Here is an 18964-nt window from a genome sequence, read left to right on the forward strand (position 1 = left end):
AAGAGCAGCCCTGCCCCGTCATGGGTTTCCTGGGATGAGATGCCCTCCTGACCTTCTGCGCCATTAGCTCTGTTTTTACTCACCCCCTGGCTGCACAGTGTCCAGACAGTGTTGGCCCTTGGAAGGTGTTGAGTGAATGAATGGGCCTGGATTCCCTGCTAGGGGCTGTGAACTCCTTTTTGGCAGGGGCCATCTGGGGATCACTGCAATGTGGCCCCTACCTACCCCTCCCCAGTGCCCTGATGACCATGGGGCTGCTCACTAGCTCTCAGCTCAAACATGGCTCCATGCGTCAGACTGTGGCCCCGGCGATCCTTGTGGATGAGGAATCGAGACCCCACTAACCTACAAGTAGGAGGAACTACCTTCCCTAGTTGTAGCCAGGATGGCTTTTTGGCCTTTCAGGGTGAGGAGGAGGGGGCAAGACCAGAGGAGGCTAGTCCTGGGCCCCTTCTAATGTTTAGCGGGGCAGCACAAGAATATAAGTGGGGGTTCACACACTGCCAGGTGAAAACATTTGAAAGGCATACATCAAATACATAAAATACATTCTATTCCCCAACCTTAACAAAGAGCTTCATTGCAACCTAGAAGACAGGGGTGCCAGGAGATCTGCCCTGTGGCCCCCACCCCCAATCTGCGGGCCACCTCCCTTCTCTCCCCACTCCAGCTCCTTCCCTCCACACCCCTGCGGGCACCCAGCTCACACATTCAAACTCTGCCTGTACCCCCAGCAAACAGCCACCCTTGGCCGTCCCTCAGGCTTCAGGGACACACACTGGCTGCAAATCTGCCTGTGGAAGTCTGGGCAGGAGAACTGAGCTAATCCTTAGAAGGAAGCAGGCTTGGGATGATAGAAAATTCCAGAATCCAGGGCATTCCAGGTGCGGTCTAGAAAGAGAGGTTATAGGCTCTTGGGGCATGGCCAGGAAAAGTCTTGAGTGGGACCTTCTAAAGCCAGGGTCCCGGTAGAGGCCCCCACCTTCCCATGGTAAGGGCTTTTACAGTCAACCAGGGGGCAGAGAATGAGACCTGGGCCAAGGTAGGAACAGCCCCTGTGAAAGAGTGAACAGAAACAGCAGGTAATGGACTTCTCCGGTGGTTCCATGGTATAGAATCTCCCTGCCAATGCGGAGGACATGGGTTCAATCCCAGATCCAGGAAGATTCCACATGCCATGGGGCAAATAAGCCCGAGTTCTACAGCCATTGAGCCCATGCTCTGCCAACAAGAGAACCCACTGCAATGAGGAGCCCCTGCACCACAACTAGAGAGTAGCCCTTGCTCTCTGCAACTAGAGAAAGTTCACACAGCAATGAAGACCTAGCGCAGCCAAAACTAAAAATAAATAAGATTTTAAGAGAGAAATATCAATAGCACGTGAAGGACTTGGAGAAGAGACATAGGTAGCTCCGTATGGGACTGCCATTTGAGCCTGAGTCTGGCTCCCTGACACCCTGGCAGGTGGGCAGGTACAGCCACCTGCACTCCTTGTGAAAAGCTGCCTAAATGACTGTACGGCTCACCTTCTCCTCTGCCAACCCCCAGCCCATGGCTGGGCTGTGTGCAGGGCGTCTGGCCCCAGGGAGAGGTGGGGTGAGCCCAGGTCTACACCCACATGGCTATAAATAATGAGCCTCTGGCGACTGCTCATCAGCCTCCCTTCCCCAGCCGTGACCACGACGGAGCCTCTCAGCCACTTGGACCATGGACTCCGGGGAATGCACCTGCATGTCTGGTGAGTAAGGATGCCCGCCCTGGGATTCTGCGACCTCTCATCAGTTTCCTACAGAGAGGCTGCAGGACTGGGATCAATGCTTCTCTTCTTCCAGTTAGAGGCACCAATGGGGCTTGTCTCAGACTGGCCACCCCTGGAGTAGCACCCGCTCTCTGCTGGATACCAGCTTGATTTACTAGAATTAATAACCCGGCTTAGGAATGACCATGAGGGGACCTAGGGGCAAGCCTCTGAGGGCAGCCATTGGGGTAGAAGAGAAAGAACTCTAGCCCAGAGAATTCTGCTTTTGATCCATTGCTTCCATCCACTCCTGATACTTATTTCCAAGCCTCAGTTTCTTCATCTGAAAACTAGGGGTACTCATTCCCAGCTGCACATCTTTCAGGGTGGCTGTGAAAGTGCTAAAATCATGAAGCTTTTGCAGATGTCAGGGGAGTTATTAGAAGCGTAGTGAACCCGAGTCTGAAAACTGCTTAATTCCATGGAAGCATGTTGTCCAGGAGAAGCGTGGTTGGGGTTCAGAGCCACCTTGGGTTTTGTGACCTTGGGAAATGGTATCAAGGAATCTCACAAGCTTCCCTGGTCTGTCCCCAAAATTTGCCCAAAAGTTTACAGAAGCTTGCAGTATCTTGATACTCAAAGCAGTAAGATGATTTTTTTTTTAATATAGATGGTTTTATGATATGGAAACAAGTAGTAGCTGTGGCTCTCGCTTTGGGCTTGTTTATAGTCTTTGCTCTTCCTCCTACCTGTTTAGGATTCCATCTTGCCTGATATCTTGAAAATGTGAGGATGGTATTAAGGGCTTCAACAGTCCCCAGAGGACCCTGGACAGTGTTACTTGCTCAGTTGTGTCCAACTCTTTGCAACCCCATGGACTGTAGCCTGTCAGGCTCCTCTGTCCATGGGATTCTCCAGGCTGGAATACTGGAGTGGGTCACTATTCCCTTCTCCAGGGGTCTTCCGAGCCTAGGAATCAAACCCAGATTCATTACTGTCTGAGCCACCAGGGAAGCCCATTGGCCTAACCTAGTTGTTCTCAAACCTGATGGTACATCAGAATCATCAGGGTTGCTTTTGAAAAATACTGACTCCCTTTCCCCACCCAGACCTATGTATCAGAATGCATGTTAATGAGTACCCCTGGGGATGCTGATGCAGCCTCCCAGTTTCCGATCATGCACTATGACTGGGAACCACTGGATGATCTTCACCCCTAGGGTGATTCTCAGCAGCATCTTCATGCTCTCGTCCAACCTCTGCCCAAGGGCACCCCAGACCCCCCAGCACCACGATGGCCTGCAGCAAGCCTCCACCTCAGCACTCATGTTTATGGCTCTGCCCTTTCTTCTTAGGAGGAACCTGCGCCTGTGGAGACAACTGCAAATGCACAACTTGCAGCTGTAAAACGTGTCGAAAAAGTGAGTCTAGGGCCCATGGGCACTGCTGGCCGGGAGCTAGGAGAGTCTGTTTCTGCCATCCACCACCCTCCGGCCATGGTGGGATGGAGGGGTTCCTGGGTGCCCTTTTCCCATCTGGGAGAGATCTGAAATGAAAGCTGAGTCCCCCAGACTGCCATTCCAGGGGTTTGGGGAGGAAGAGGACCGACAGAAGGTTCCAGGCAGCCCAGTAGTGACAGGGACAGAGTACCAGCCTGGCGTTAGAGATCGGCCACTGTCCAATGGTCTCAGGCCAACCCTTTCCCCTCCCTGGCCTCTGATGGACTCTGGGTGACCCCTGAGGTTCCTTCCAGCTCTAAATATCCCACCACTTCCTGTCCTGGATTTTTTTGCTCATGTGGGTCGGAGTCTCTGTGTGACATGCTCTTCTTGTTCTACTTCCTGCTAAGTGGTGCAGGGGGAAGCAGTCAGATGTGGGTGATGACCCAAAGTTCATCTTGTCCCTCTCCTGTCCCTTTCAGGCTGCTGTCCTTGCTGCCCCCCGGGCTGCGCCAAGTGTGCCCGGGGCTGCATCTGCAAAGGGGCTTCAGACAAATGCAGCTGCTGCCCCTGAAATGCATCCGTTGTGCTGGTGATGAGGCCCAGGAAGCATGTGTACAGTGCATTAGCCGAGGAGTTGGAATGATTGTACAATAGGTTGTGCTTTTTATATATTTGCCCACGTCGGGTGTTGGTGACATTCACAGAAAGTGTTTGGAGCAATAAAGTTTTCACTTGTGGTTGTCTGTTGGCTCAGAGCAATGTTTCACCCCAACCCAGGAGGAACATGAAGGGCTAGCCCCATGCAGATACGGCAGTCACCAGCCTGGACCCATTCAACAGATGGCTGCTAACCCTGAGATCCTGCCACACTGCCTGAGGGTTTCCTCCTGCAGCATGAGCTTGCGTGATACATGCCCAGGGTGGGCCATCCATGGTAACAGCCCTCAACCAATGACAAACAGGAGGTAATGGATTAATGCCTCCAGCATCTTTATAATTACAGTGGGACAAATCTGAGTCATGTTCGATACTGGCCCCCAGCAGAAGTCCTAGCAGCACTGAACTTCAGAAGCCCATGGAGGTAACCTGCTCATTAACATCCTCCTCATTGGCTTTCTTCCTTCTCTGCCTCATTTCTCCATTCTCCTGCCAGGCCCTCCTGGGATCCCCACCTGAAGAAACTACTTGTACAGGGTCCACTTTGGGGGAAACCCAATCTTAGCCAGCCTCTCTTGGAATAGTGGAATAGTGTTGGCCCCAAATGCTTTGTGCGAACGGAGCTATTTAAGGGACTTTAGTATTGAACCAGCAGTGAACAGGTAAGAAATCTGTTCAGAGCTAAAGAAGATAGATCCCCATGACCAAAGCAATGAAGGCATCAGTAGTTTAGTTGTCTGGGTCCACATTTAGCACAGGGTGACTGGGCAGATATGGACATTAACGTTGCGTGATGTTCTTGCATTTCACAGAGGTCAATGCGAAGAGACACTGAGGCTATATCTCTCCCACCCCCTTCCCAGATTGCTGACACATGTATCAGAGCTTTCACTCCACTAGCACAATCCAATTAAGTTTAATGATAATGAGTCCTGCCACTTTGTACACTTAAATGCACCAGCCCCCGTGCTGAGCACTGCACACACGTGCTCATTTAATCCCTACAATGGCCCTCCACAGGGTGGGTGTGTGGAGGAATCTTTGATGTGTTTTTTTTTAACACACACACACCCCCACACCCCCACCCCCACACCCTGGGAAACTTGACAAGTGTTTTCTCTTATAAACTCTCTCCCAAGTGCTTCTTTCCATTCAAGAAAGAAAAACAGGTAGATGAAAAAATTAAAAGTTTAAACAACCAAAAAATAAGGTAACAAAATAAAAACTGCTGCTGCTGCTAAGTCACTTCAGTCATGTCCGACTCTGTGCGACCCCATAGACGGCAGCCCACTAGGCTCCTCTGTCCCTGGGATTCTCCAGGCAAGAACATTGGAGTGGGTTGCCATTTCCTTCTCCAATGCATGAAAGTGAAAAGTGAAAGTGAAGTTGCTCAGTCGTGTCCAACTCTTAGCGACCCCATAGACTGCAGCCTACCAGGCTCCGCCATCCATGGGATTTTCCAGGCAAGAGTACTGGAGTGGGGTGCCATTGCCTTCTCTGAAAGAAAAACTGGATGAAACAAGAGGGTTATAGAAAATATGGGTGACAAAGCAAAAACGCCACACACACCTCCACCATGATGGCACTGCCCAAGACAGCCAAGACTTGTGACTACTTCTTTTTCTGACCCACTGAGCCTAGCACCATGCCTGTGACCCCTTAGAGCAGGGATCAAAAACATCCATAAAAATTCACCAACAGCAATGAACCTTATTCTCCCTAAAAATATTCATATCTGGGTACGACCTCAGACAATCTTACTTATGATATTAGGGGATTCACAGCCCCCCAAAGCCATCTCTGGACCCCCAGGAGAACCTGATTAAGAATCTATGGTCTATGACGGGGTGGGTGGGATGAATTAGGAGATTGGGATGGACATGTATATATTACCATGTGTAAAATAGATAGCTAGTGGGAAGCTGCTGTATAGCACAGGGAGCTCAGCTCAGTGCTTTGTGATGACCTAGAGAAGTAGGATGGGGTGGGGTGGGAGGAGGTCCAAGAGGGAAGGGATATATGTATACAAATAGCTGCTTCACTTTGTTGGACAGCAGAGACATTTAACACTTCACTGTAAAGCAACTTTACAATTTAAAAAAAATTAAAAAAAAAAGAATCTATGGTCCATGTGATGTTACTTAAAAGAAGGCAATCTAATATTAGATTAAAATACTGAGTTCAGTACCACCTGTGCATTACTTCATTTAATAGACACAACATGACTCCACGAGGTCAGTACTGTTATCAACCCCATTTTACAAGTGAGGAAACCAAGGAATACAGAGGTTAAATGACTTGCCCGAGACCCCCTGGCTAGTTTTGTAGAACTGAGATTTGAACCCAGGTCTGACAGACCCCAAAGCCATGTCCTGAGAGCAAGTGGAGGTGCAAAAAACAGCTTCCAGGCTGAAGTCCCCAACGTCGGCCCTGGGAAGGAAGTGGGATGAGTTCACACTCACCCATCGCACCGTCCTCAACAGAGCAGAAGGTAAACTCACGGTTGGGGAGGGTGTTCATCCATGCTGCCAAGAGCCTGAGACCAGAGCACCCGTCTCCACCACTGGCCTAGGTCAAGGTGACCCAGAAGCAGGAGCAGGAAAGAATGAAGCCTTCTCCAAGGGTGTCCCGTGGGGCTGGGCTCAGCCAGCAAACAAGGAGCAGGACTTACTGTGTGCTTCCTGGCGCTGGGTGTTTCCATAAGCCACACTGTCATCCTTTCTATTTGGAAATGATCTGGGGCCTGCCTGGGAAGGCTCCCCCTCCGCCCATGAATTGAGCTTTAGATGCAGCATCACAATGCAATGGAAAGGACTTAGGGGTCAGACACTCCACCCCCGCCCCCCACTCCCCTCCAGGCTGTGTGACCTTGAACAAGTCACTTACCTCCTGAGGCTCAGTTTCCACATCTGCAAAGTGTCCCTCCTTCACAGGGAGAACCCACAGCATAGGATCAATGCACACAGTAGGTGCTCCCTAAACGGGGATTCACAGGGCTACAGCCTTTCTCAGGCTTCTGTTTATGAGTCTCTGAGAAGGTCTCTGGCAAGTCACTCTCAATGATGGCAGAGCTCTGGGGCCCCTCGGGAAGGACACGATCCTGGTAACCATGCCTTCCAGGTGGCAGAGAGGTCCCCTGTGTCTCCAACAAGCAGGCTGGCCACTCAGCCTCAGTGCACCTAGGGATGCCATCTCATCTCATTCAAATGCTTCATTTGAACAATCTCATTTATTCCTACCACATTCTTGAGGGGAGACTCAGCCCTCTGAGTCTCATTTTAATACTAATAATAATACCAACAACTAACATTTATTGAGCACAGAGTGCTGAACACTTAACAAGTACCAAGCACTGGGCTAAGCAGTTTAGAAAGATCATCTCATGGACCCTGCACCATCAGGACCACTTCAGAGCTGGACAGTCAGGGCCCTGCTACGGACCCCCTGCCTTAGAGGGTCAGTCTCCGGCTCTCCTCCCTACAGGTAAGGAGACTGAGAGTCCATGAAGACACATTTACCCAGATCTCTCCTATCCGTCCCTCTCCCACTTCCCCCAACGAGACTAGGCTTTGAGAGGAGCTGGGACCAACTTCAGGGCCTGTGTGGGCCTCTTCCCCAGGTCGGTCCTGCCTGAGGGTGGACCATGCCAGCAATCTGTGTGCTCCTTGGCCCGAGGGATGGGGGAATTCAAGGAAGGGGGATGTGTGGATAGGGACTGGCACTAGGGTTTTGATGTCTGCAGAATAGAACAGAGCCAGGGGTAGAAGAAAAGGGATGAACTTACAGACTAACCCTCCATCTTTCCTTTGGCCCAGATGAGGCTGCCAAGGTTCGGGAGACTCAATGGGTTGCTCAGAGTCACAAGGCTCATATGCAGCAGAACTGGAACCTGAATTTGGGGCTGCTGGGCTTAGAGTTCATGCTCGTGCCTATGGTAGATGGATGCGGCAGAGAGAAGGCTGCAGGTAATCCCGTCCCACACCCAGGAATAAAAGATCCCCGCCCTGGACCTTGTGCTTTAAAGAGCCTACATATCCAAACACTCAAAACACAAATTTGTTGAAGAATACATGGGGGCCGTGGTCACTCATGATTGAGTACTTGTTTGGCACAGTCTGATCAATTAACCCTAAACACCAGCTCCTGTGTCTAACACGGGTCCCTAAGAAAATACTCCTCCACCTCTTGTCCTATGTCCTCAAAATGACAAAAAGTGAATCGAAGACCTTAACAGACACCTCGCCAAAGAAGATCTATACAGATGCCACAGAAGCATATGAAAAGATGCTCCACATCATGTCTTCAGCGAAATGTAAAACAACAATGAGATATCATTACACACCTATGAGGATGGACAAAGTCCAGAAGATGGACAACACCAAATGCTGGCGAGGATGTGGGGCAACGGGAACTCTCATTTGTTGCTGGTGAGTTTGGCCCCTCCTAGACTGGTTACTCCATTTCTTTGGAGAATATCTCACAGTCTCAGCCTGGGGCAACATGGTAGATCCAAACAAGTAGAAGTGAAGGAGGCCATGTCGCGGCTCTCCAGCTTCATCCCCCTTCAGTCACCATCCTGCTTGCTGTGCCTCCCCGTTCTTCCCCTCTCCCAGTTTGACTTCCCAACTGAAACAGAATAAAATAGCCACCCCATCCCGTGGACGTCTCTACTTCTTGATCTGAGCTGTGGCTTTCTCTCCTTCCATCCACTCATAAATGTGATTTGACCCCTTTTGATAGTCCAGAAAAATGTTAAAATCTGATTCATTAATCCAAGTCATCCCCCCCCAACACCAAGTACCTGCTGTCTTCTGAGTTTTTCTTTCCAGGGATCTTCAGGAGGAAGGAGAGGTAAATGCATGTACTCAGCCTTCCATCTTGAACCAAATATCTAGGCTCAGCTCTTTTTTTTTTTTTTTTGGCTGCATTAGATCTTAATTGTGGCACCAGAACTCTCTAGTTGTGGCACACTGGCTTAGTTGCTCTGCAGCATGTGGGATCTTAGTTCCCTGACAGGGATCGAACCCACATCCCCTGCATTGCAAGGTGGATTCTTTTTTTTTTCTTTTTTTTGGTCTAGTCTTGTCTGCCATCTTGGTCCCATTTGATCCTAACTGGTTTATGTTGTGTCCTTGGGCTGTGTCATTCTTTCAAAAGTTGTGCCCCTTCCCCTTTCCCTCCTGTTACATTACTAGGTAGGAACTTCCCCAGTGGCTCAGTGGTAAAGAATCTGCCCGCCAATGCAGGAGACACAAGAGACTCATGTAAAAGAAATGGCAACCCACTCCAGTCTTCTTGCCTGGGAAATCCCATGGACAGGGGAACCTGGCAGGCTACAGCCCATGGTGTCGCAAAGAGTCAGATACGACTGAGTGACTAAACAACAACAGAGACTTCTCTAGTGGTCCAGTGGCTAAGACTTCATGCTTTCAATGCAGGGGGCCTGGGTTCAGTCCCTGGTCAGGGAACTATATCCTACATCAGTTCAGTTCAGTACAGTTCAGTTGCTCAGTCGTGTCCTACCCTCCGTGACCCCATGGACTGCAGTGCGCCAGGCCTCCCTGTCCATCACCAACTCCCGGAGTCTATCTACATGCCACAGTTAAATACCCCATGTGTCACAACTCAGACCCAGTGCACCTAAATAAAAAAGAAAACATTTTTTTAAAAAAAGAAAGATCAGTCTTTTAAAAAAAAGAGAAATATTACTGGGTAGCTCATCAGAGTAACAGGATGGCTAGAGATCCAGCCTTACAAAGGCAGGAAGCCTGGCCATATTCACTCTAGAGAAATATGTTGAATGAACTCTTGCTACTGGGGCCTTCAAATTGCTACCTCTACTCCAACCATCACAAATCCCAAGATACAGAAGGTTATGAACAGACAAGACAGGAAGGTTTACTCTGGAGAGAGCCAAGGACAGAAGGGTAGGGGCTTTAAAGCCACATTTTGAGACAGCCCATTTCTCAAGCACTTCCTCATGCTGGGCATTAGAAAGAAACAAAAATAAATGACATGGATCCTGTCTCAAGAAACTTAAAATCTAGACCAGTGTTTCTGAAGATGTGAATTTGTAAAAAATTATCTGGGGTGCTGGTTAAAAATATCCCTCCCTCAAAGATTTTGAATCATTCAGGCTGGGGTGGAGCTACATGATACTGTTGACTAAATAAGATGCCCAACTTGAGATTTGAGAGTTAAGTTTTATTTGGAGCAAAATGGAGGCAGCAACGTCAGATAGCTGAGAGACTGCTCCCCAAGGTAGATTCTTAACCACTGGACCACCAGGGAAGCCTCTGTGCTCAGCTTTTTATTGGTATTATTTGAATGCCTGCAAAACCTTGCAGGATAGCAACGATTATGTTAATTCTACAGGTAAAGAAACTAGATTCAGAGAAATTAAAGACCTTTTCACTACTCAGGCAGGACTGGCTGAGAGGAAAGCGTGAAGACCAGGAGGGAAGATGAGCTGGGACAAAGGCCAAAGTGAAAAGGGAGTAAACTGGTTACATATGACCCTGAATGAGTAATACCTGAGCAGTTCAAGAAACACCAAGGAACGCGATTTGAAGTCAGGGAAAAAAAGCTTTCTCATGGCAGAGCTGCCTGGAGCAGGAAAACACCGTGTTAGCAGGCTGACACAATATGGACTGTGCTCCTGTGTTGCCCAAGGGACAATGGAGACCTCAGAGAGGCTGTGACAAACGCTGGACCTGCTCAGGTCATGCTTTGACTTGGATGGAGACCGGAGCAGGGTTTGGTGGAGAAGGAATGGAGCCCAGGTCACCGAATGGGGAGGCAAATTCCTTATGTGAACCTCAGGGGTGCTCCAGACCCGGAGGCAGGAGCATACTGAATCCTCTCTGAGGCTCAGGGAATTAATTGCACAGACTGCTTCAACCTCAGTCTGGCTGGGTTTGGAGCCCAAGAAGTCCCAGAAAGGGGCGAGAATCCTTAGTCACTTCTCGGGGAGGATACATCAGTTCTCCAAAGGCCTTAACAAGGTGCAAAGCACCTAGATTCACAGGCGTAAGGCTTTTAAAAATCATTTGGCAATAACAAGGACAAAAATGGCAACCCACTCCAGTATTCTTGCCTGGGAAATCCCATGGCAAAGGAGCCTGTGGGCTCCGGTCCGTGGGGTTGCAAAGAGTCGGACACGACTTAGTGACTTCAAACAACAACTGTACACACAGGGAACTCTGCTCAAAATTATGTGGCAGCCTGGAAGGGAGCAGAGTTTGGGGGAGAATGGATACATGTATATGTATTTGCTTTCCACCTGAAGCTATCACATTGTTAATCGACTGTACTTCAATGTAAAATAAAAAGTTTTAAAAAATTAAATAAAATAATTTGGCAATATATTGATATGTCAAAGAAAGATAAAATCATTTTACCCATTTGTCCCAGTAGTTTCACTTCTGGAAATCTATTCTAAGAGTTCACCACAAATTCAGGGGAAAAAAAAACACAACTTCACTCAGAAAAAGTTTCATTTTCACTATTTATAATTATGAAAAACTGGAAATAACTTCAATTCCATGAAGTTGCTCAAGTAAGCCATGGTCTGTGCACACAAGAGGATATGATGTAACCATTAAAAATTCAAAAATACAGGAAATGATTACAGTTACAATCTTAAATAAATATTATGCTACAATTCATTATGCAGGACTTTTTTGAAAAAAAAAAAAGCCATACCAAATATGGAAATGAAATATACTAAAATATCAACAGTGGTTGTGTTCAGATCATAGACAAAATTCTTTACTTTTCCATTTTTCTATTACTCTGAAATTTCCAAAATTTACTGAAGTAGCATTTTTTCAATAAATACTGTTTCAAAAGGAAAAAATGTGTACTTTGAGCCAGAAATTCTGCTTCAAGGAATGCAGTGCCCTAAGAAAAAAATTATGAAAGGACACACTCAAAAGATGCCAAGATGTTTATCAGAGGATGAAGTATAACAGTGAAGATTTGAAAACAACAAAAATGTTTCAAACTTGGGGACTGGTTAATAAAATTGTGTTCATCTTACTGTGTGTTGATTTTTTTTTTATTAAATTGCTCCTCACCCAGTCTGTGGGTTCTTGGAGAAGAAAGACACTGTTCCACTCACCTTCGTGTCTGCTCAATAAATATTTGCAATATGAAAGAGTTCACCACTAAATGACTCATTAGGCAAAGCGAGATGCTGGGAACCACAGAATAACTTCATTAATACTTAATTCAACCTCTTTTCCTAACCCAGCCTTCAAAGGTGTTCCACAAAAAGAGTGAGTGCTCTCAGTTCTCACACTGATTTATTCACTCAACAATCAAAGGACATTTCAGGTGTACAGGGAGCTTTGCTAGGCACAGAGTCAAGGAGAGAGGAAGGAATCGCTTCTTCCAGCTTCAGCCTTCCGGGACCTCAGAGTCCACTGGGGAGACTGTCAGACTACCCTGTACCCTTCTTTGGGGCAGAAAGTATCCAGACAACCCCCTGGAGAAGTTCTAAAGAGGGCAATTATATTCGGTTGTAGACAAAAGTGAAGACTTCCTGAAGGAGGTGGCCTCAAAGGTTACACAGGATTTTAAACAGGTAGAACTCATGGGGCAGGAAATTCCAGCAAGTGGCAAAAGTATGAGCAGAAGCATGGAAGCAGGAGAGCTTGGGGCACATTTCTAGGTTTGCACGGACTACATTCGGTTGCCAGGGTAGGTGGAGGGCAGACCATGAAGAGATAGAAGTAGGTGAAGGAGAACTGACATCCATCATTTGCTAGCTCCAGATCCTGGAAGATTCCTAAACAGAGACATGTTCACTGAGCACTGTTTAGTGAGCAGCTATCATGTGTCAGGTGATCTGCATGAAGAATCTCACTTATTGTGCTGGAGAGGGTGTGGAGAAAAGGGAACCCTCTTATACTATCAGTGGGGATGTAAATTAGAGCAGCTACCATGGAAAGCAGTATGAAGGTTCTTCAAAACACTGGAGTCACCATATGATCTAGCAATTCCACACCTGGACATATACCCAGACAAAACCATAATTCGAAAAGATACATTCACCCCCACGTTCATAGAAGCTCTGTTTGTAATAGACAAGACATAAATGTCCATTAACAGATGAATGGATAAAAAAGATGTGATATATATATAAAACACACACACACAAAATGGAATACTACTCATCCATTAAAAAGAATGAAATAACACCATTTGCAGCAACATGGATGGACCTAGAGATTATCATAGTAAGTGAAGTAAGTCAGAGAAATGCAAATAACATATCATTTAGATTGGGAATCTAAAATACGACACCCAAAGGACATAGCTATGAAACACATGGTGCTCAATATGCATAGTAAAGATCCAGCAAATGGTGGATGTTATCCATATTAGTCACTAGCGTTACCTGGGGTCAAACTATATGAAAACTGGGGAGAGATTTCCTTGAGTTCAGAAAGCTAGTTTTTGAAAGAACTGGAACTAGGAACCATGAGGCTGTTAGACCAGAGCCCATTCCTCTGCTTCAGCTGCCCCTGTGAACAGTACTACTCTTTTAACAATTACTCTACTAATAAATGTCCAGATCTCTCCAAGAAATCACTTTCTTTGCAAATAAGCATGTTTGCAACCTCTTTGGGTACACTGTTGTTTACTCAGGCTCCTAAACTCTTGGCCAACTTTCAATCCCAGGATAATAAATCTTTAAGAGAGCAATGCAACAGTCTTAATACTGCACTGAACCAATTTCAGCCAGGGGTGGGACTTGTTGGGCTTGTTTCTGAGATCACCTGGGGATTTTCCATCTATTAGTTGGTGTGATCCTAAGTGATTGCCACCCCTCAACCCACCTGATCCTGCCTCCTGGCTCCAATCTTATTTGATACTTACAATCAATTGATACTTACAAAGATAAGTATCTCCCTTCTCCCAGGAAGCACTGGAATCGGGTGCAGGGCCCAGGATGAGGATTGATGTCTGTGACTCAGCTGGTCCAAGCCAACATCTGTAAACCCATGTCAATCAGAGGGAGCTGCCATTCGGGAAGCACCGAACTGAGGCTAACAATGGAGCTGGGTGTAGGTAGGAGCTCTAGGGACCCCAGGCTCCTGCAGAGTCCTCATCTGACCTCATGAGTCGCAGACTTATTTGCAAACAGAAAGAGCCAACATGGTTAGGGCCCTACTCTGAAAGCTTTCCAAGTGCCACCCAATTTAAGTCACTGAAAAAACTGTTACCATTTTACCCTTAAGCAACCCAAGACGCAGAAATGTTAGCAACTTGCTAGTCATTTGTCACATTACTATTAAGTGTCAGGTTGTGACCTGAAACAGGCTGGCAACTGGGACCCTTTGCTGCAGTGTCTGTACATGGACAAACGTCTTTAAGCAACAAGATACAAATCAACTATAAGAGACTAAAAATAATTGCCTGTGTATGCAATTGGGCAAATTATGAACAAGATACAAAAAGACAAAAAAACAGGGACTTTCTTGGTGGTCCAGTGGTTAAGAGTCCATTAGCCAATGAGAGCAACACGGGTTTGATTCTTGGTCTAGGAAGATCCCACATGCAACTAAGGGGCAACTAAGCCCATGCGCCATAACTACTGAAGCCCACACGCCCTACAGCCTGTGTTCTCCAATAAGAGAAGCCACCACAATGAGAAACCCACACACCGCAACTAGAGAGTAGCCCCCGCTCACCACAATTAGCGAAAACCAGGGCACAACAATATAGACCCAGCGCAGCCAAAAATTATTAAATAAAAATGAAAATAAAACAAGGGAAAAAAGACTAAAAACCCACACAGCACCATCAAAGGCAGACCACCTAAGCCATCCCTTTGGCCCCACATATGGACCCCCTCCTACCCTCACCCCATAGAAGGAACCAGCTTACCCCCTCTCAGGGAGTAAGCATGGGAATCTGTCACTTGTTCTTGCTCCCCACTGCTGCAGCAGGAACCCCAAAAAGGCTTGCCTAAATTTTTTGTCTGGCCTCATCAATTTCTATTGACTAAGGAGGTGAAGAACCTTTCGGTAACAAAAGCAACAGCTTGACTTCAGAGCCACTCATTCATTCATCCAATAAATGTCTCCGATGTACAGGACACTGTTCTAGGCACTTTATATATGTCCATGAACAAAAGAAATGATTCCTCATCAGATTACAGTGCTTAAATTCTTGCAGGGGGGAGATAGCACATAAGCTTTACAAATAAATTATTTAGTTCACTAAAAGGTGTTAAATGCTATGAAAAAAGAAAAGACAGAGCAAAGTATGGGAGACCGAGGTACGTGTTGCAATTTTAAACAGAGTGATCACGGAGGCGGTCAAGATTTGAGCTTAGAAGAAAAGAAAGAAGGCAGCAAGCCATGTGGATATCTGGGGAAGGAGCATCACAGGCATAGGGAACACATACAAAATAAATTTACACTGTGAGAATTAACAAGGGGTCAGAGGGAAAGGAAGGTGAGGTGATGGGGAACCTTCTGGAGTGACGCACCTATGTGAAATGCTCTTTGGAGGTCACAGAAGCTGAGAACAGAAGGATGAGAAGCCTGGTTCTGTGAAGAATTGGCGGGGCGGGGGGGAACAGGAGGGTGTCTCAGAAGAATGTTGTGGCTTTCACGTCTCTCAAAATCCTGGCCACCCTTGGGTGTGGGTGATATATTAAGACTCTACAGAGAAACAGAACTGTAGGCGATCTACACATACCGAGAGTGACTAATTTTAGGAATTGACTTACTGGATTATGGAGGCTGAAATGTCCCAACATCTGCCATCTGCAAGCTGGAGATCCAGTAGAGCCAATGGTGAAATTCAATCCGAGTCTGGAAGGCTGGGAATGGAGAAGCCTATGGTTCCAGTCCAAGTGTCCAAAGGCCCGAGAACCAGGAGTCCAAGGGCAGGAGAAAATGGAGGTCTGAGCTTGGGCAGAGAGCAAATTCACCCTTCCTCTGCCTCTTTGTTCTACCTAGACCCTCAATAGATTGGTAATGGTGATCTTTACTCAGTCTTCTGATTCAAATGCTAATCTCTTCTGGAAACCTCCTCACAGACAGCTCAGAATAACATTTAATCAGCTTTCTGGACATCCTTGAGCCTGGTCAGGTTGACAAGATTAGCCCTCAGGGTGAGAGCCGGTTCTCCCAGCTCTGAAGCCTCAATTCTGAGGAAATCTGAGCAGTCCGAGGGGAAACGGCAGGCAGGCAGGCAGGCAGCTTGACTTGAGTGTGTTAGGTTGCATACCTAACCTGGCACTAAAACTTCCAGATAGCGAGACCTTGAGTCGTGTCAAGGTTAGAGCCCAGGCCAGACAAGTCTAAGGCCCGAATGCCCTTAGGCAAAACAAAAACAAAAGGAAACAAACAGCAGTGCTCGAGGTGGTAAGCTCTTCGAATTGAAATTGCATGAAGCCACTGTTGAGAAGCCACCTGGGCTTCACGTTAAATACCTTGAAGTTGTTGTTTAGTTGCTAAGTCATGTCAGATAGGAGATGATAGCGTCTTCTCTTTGGACTTTTCTTTCTTCCTCTTTTTCCCTCTTCCTTCAACTTTACCGAAACTGAAGACTTGTGAGCCAACACATAGCAAAAGTCTGGAGAAAGGTTAGCTCACCCCTTGTCTGAGGCCATTTGGAGGCCCCCTGGAAGCTAATATTTTTTGGGGTGCAGAGTTTCCAACCAACATTTTCAAGTGCTTGTCCAGCTCCGATTTAGAAGAGGCTCAGCTTTGCCAGGGGGAGCTGAGTAGGGCCGGGTCTCTTCTGGGGAGTCTCAGTTGCCCTTGTGTCTTCCTTGGGAAGCAGCCTCAGGACCACCTCCAAAGGGGGAGGGCTGCAAACCCTACACAGGTATTGACCCTTTAATCAAGACAAATTGATAAGAGGCCAAGCAAGGCTTTATTGGGTTCAGGCTGCAGCATAAGGGAGTAAGAACAAGAAACAGGTGTCCTTGCTTGCTCTCCCAGGAGGGTGGGCTTGTTCCTTAAATGGGATGAGGTTAGGGGCACCTCTGGTTCAGCCAGAGGGGTGGCTTAGGTGTGCTGTGCGCAGGGATCATGCGCAGTACCCTGATTTTGCTGTGTGCTAAGCTGTTTCAGTTGTGTCTGACTCTTTTTGACCCCATGGTTTGTGGCCCTCCTGTATCTCATTGTTCCTAATTGCCCCAACTGTGCGTGCATAGCTATTTTTAGTCTCATATAGTTTCTTTGTAAATGAAGAGACATTTGTCCAGGTTCAAGGGCAAGCACTCTGGTACAGAGTCCCAGGTGCCAGCCTATCCCAGTATCTCTTTTTTAAAAAGTGGAAGTTGGGTGTGAGAGGTGATCAGGTCTCTTTGGGAGGACTTGTGGAGGTACTTCCATTCTTGAGGAAGCAACAGGTTGTTGTTGTGTAGTTGCTAAGTTGAGTCCAACTCTTTGCAACCCCATGACTGTAGCATGCGTGGAATGCATGAAAGTGAAAGAGGAGAGTGGAAAAAGTTGGCTTAAAACTCAACATTCAGAAAACTAAGACCATGGCATCCAGTTCCAGCACTTCATGGCAAATAGATGGAAAAACAATGGAAACGGTGACAGACTTTATTTTCTTGGGCTCCAAAATTACTGCAGATGGTGACTGCAGCCATGAAATTAAAATACACTTGCTCCTTGGAAGAAAAGTTACGACCAACCTAGACAGCATATTAAAAAGCAGAGACATTATTTTGCCAACAAAGGTCCATCTAGTCAAAGTTATGGTTTTTCCAGTAGTCATGTATAGATGTGAGAGTTTGACTAAAAAGAAAGGTGAGTGCCGAAGAATTGATACTTTTGAACTGTGGTGTTGGAGAAGACTCTTGAGAGTCCCTTGGACTGTAAGGAGATCAAACCAGTCCATCCTAAAGGAAATTAGCTCTGAATATTCATTGGAAGGACTGATGCTGAAGCTGAAACTCCAATACTTTGGCCACCTGATTCAAAGAACTGACTCAGTGGAAAAGACCCTGATTCTAGGAAAAATTGAAGGCAGGAGGAGAAGGGGATGACAGGGAGTGAGATGGTTGGATGGCATCACCAACTCTATGGACATGAGCTTGAGCAAGCTCCGAGTGTTGGTGATGGACAGGGAAGCCTGGCATTCTGCAGTGCATGGGATCCCAAACAGTCTGACAAGACTGAGCGACTGAACTGAACTGACTGCAGCCTGCCAGGCTCTTCTGCCCATGGGATTTCCCAGGCAAGAATACTGGAGTGGGTTGCCATTTCCTCCTCCAGGGGATATTCCCAAGCCAGGGATTGAACCCACGTCCCCTGCATTGCAGGCAGATTCTTTAACCGCTGAGCCACCGAGGAAGCCCCTGAATGCAGGGTTCCTGGGAAAAATTTTTTTTTGTTTACTGTCTCTAGATGAGCCTTGCCTCTGTGAGGCCCAATATAACTATGTGAAAGGTGCTTACACTACAAGCAGAAGAAGTGAGGCCTTCCCATGTTTGGGGCAGGGGTAGGGGGGAGGTCACCATGTGGCTGCCCTTTCTGAAACACCATCAGCAACCCTTTCTCCTCCTTCTTTAACCCTTGGCCAGTTGTCTAATGCTGTCCTTTGCTCCTCCATTTCCTAGGGATTAAGTGTCCTGACTTGCTGAGCGAGGACACAGTCTTATAACAAAGGACATGAACTGTTCTGTGTCCAGCTTCTGTGGCTGCTGGCCCCATCACTCCAGTCTCTGCTCCCATGGTCACATCGCCCCTCCTCTTCTCGTCTCTGTGGACCTTCTAAGGATGCTCATCACTGGATTTAGGGCCTATGTGGATAATTCAGGATGATCTCATCTCAAGTTCCTTAATTACATCTGCAAAGCCCCCCTTTCCAAATAAAGTAATAATCACAGATTCTAGGATTTGACATTGATATCTCTTGCAGGGCCAGTTTTCAGCCAACCACAGGCGCAAGGGACTCTGAGAAACTCAGCAGGAGGAACAGATAACAGGAGAGAGGCTTCCCTCTGAAGCTGAGATGCAGCCACTTAGCATCACCACCCCTCCCCCCAAAACTCCCGCTGTTCACCCCAGTCCTGTGCTCCAGGGCTCCCAGAGCAGGTCCTTCCCAAGACAGTTTGTGAGGGCCCTTGGTGGTGGGGGGGGTGGGT

General features: G+C 47.3%; 2 protein-coding genes across 6 annotated transcripts in view; one reads left to right on the forward strand and one right to left on the reverse strand.

Moving 5' to 3' along the window:
* BBS2 (Bardet-Biedl syndrome 2) overlaps nucleotides 1-18964 on the reverse strand; it is a 99498-nt gene that overhangs the window by 60867 nt on the left and 19667 nt on the right. For 3 of the 5 annotated variants that reach the window (XM_081510675.1, XM_081510677.1, XM_081510676.1), the window contains exon 4: nucleotides 15584-17509. The exons of the other annotated variants lie outside the window; for them this stretch is intronic. In XM_081510675.1, the coding sequence (XP_081366801.1) occupies nucleotides 15584-15613 (30 nt within the window). In that variant the 5' untranslated portion in view covers nucleotides 15614-17509. The remainder of the gene's footprint in view (nucleotides 1-15583; nucleotides 17510-18964) is intronic. 5 annotated transcript variants of the gene reach the window in all.
* MT4 (metallothionein 4) lies at nucleotides 1708-3751 on the forward strand. Its single transcript, XM_081510696.1, has 3 exons — nucleotides 1708-1738; nucleotides 3094-3159; nucleotides 3660-3751. Exons 1-3 carry the CDS (start codon nucleotides 1708-1710, stop codon nucleotides 3749-3751), a joined length of 189 nt encoding a protein of 62 aa, XP_081366822.1.

The sequence above is a fragment of the Giraffa tippelskirchi genome, chromosome 7 (assembly GCF_054371585.1).
Source record: "Giraffa tippelskirchi isolate mGirTip1 chromosome 7, T2T-mGirTip1v1.2.pri, whole genome shotgun sequence".
In the NCBI taxonomy this organism is placed as follows: Eukaryota; Metazoa; Chordata; class Mammalia; order Artiodactyla; family Giraffidae; genus Giraffa; species Giraffa tippelskirchi.

Excerpts from the sequence above, each read along its gene's own strand:
- MT4 (XM_081510696.1), top strand. The coding sequence starts at position 1,708 with ATGGACTCCGGGGAATGCACCTGCATGTCTG. Across the intron at positions 1,739-3,093 it reads GGAATGCACCTGCATGTCTG|GAGGAACCTGCGCCTGTGGA; the intron begins GTGAGTAAGGAT and ends CTTTCTTCTTAG. Across the intron at positions 3,160-3,659 it reads CTGTAAAACGTGTCGAAAAA|GCTGCTGTCCTTGCTGCCCC; the intron begins GTGAGTCTAGGG and ends TGTCCCTTTCAG.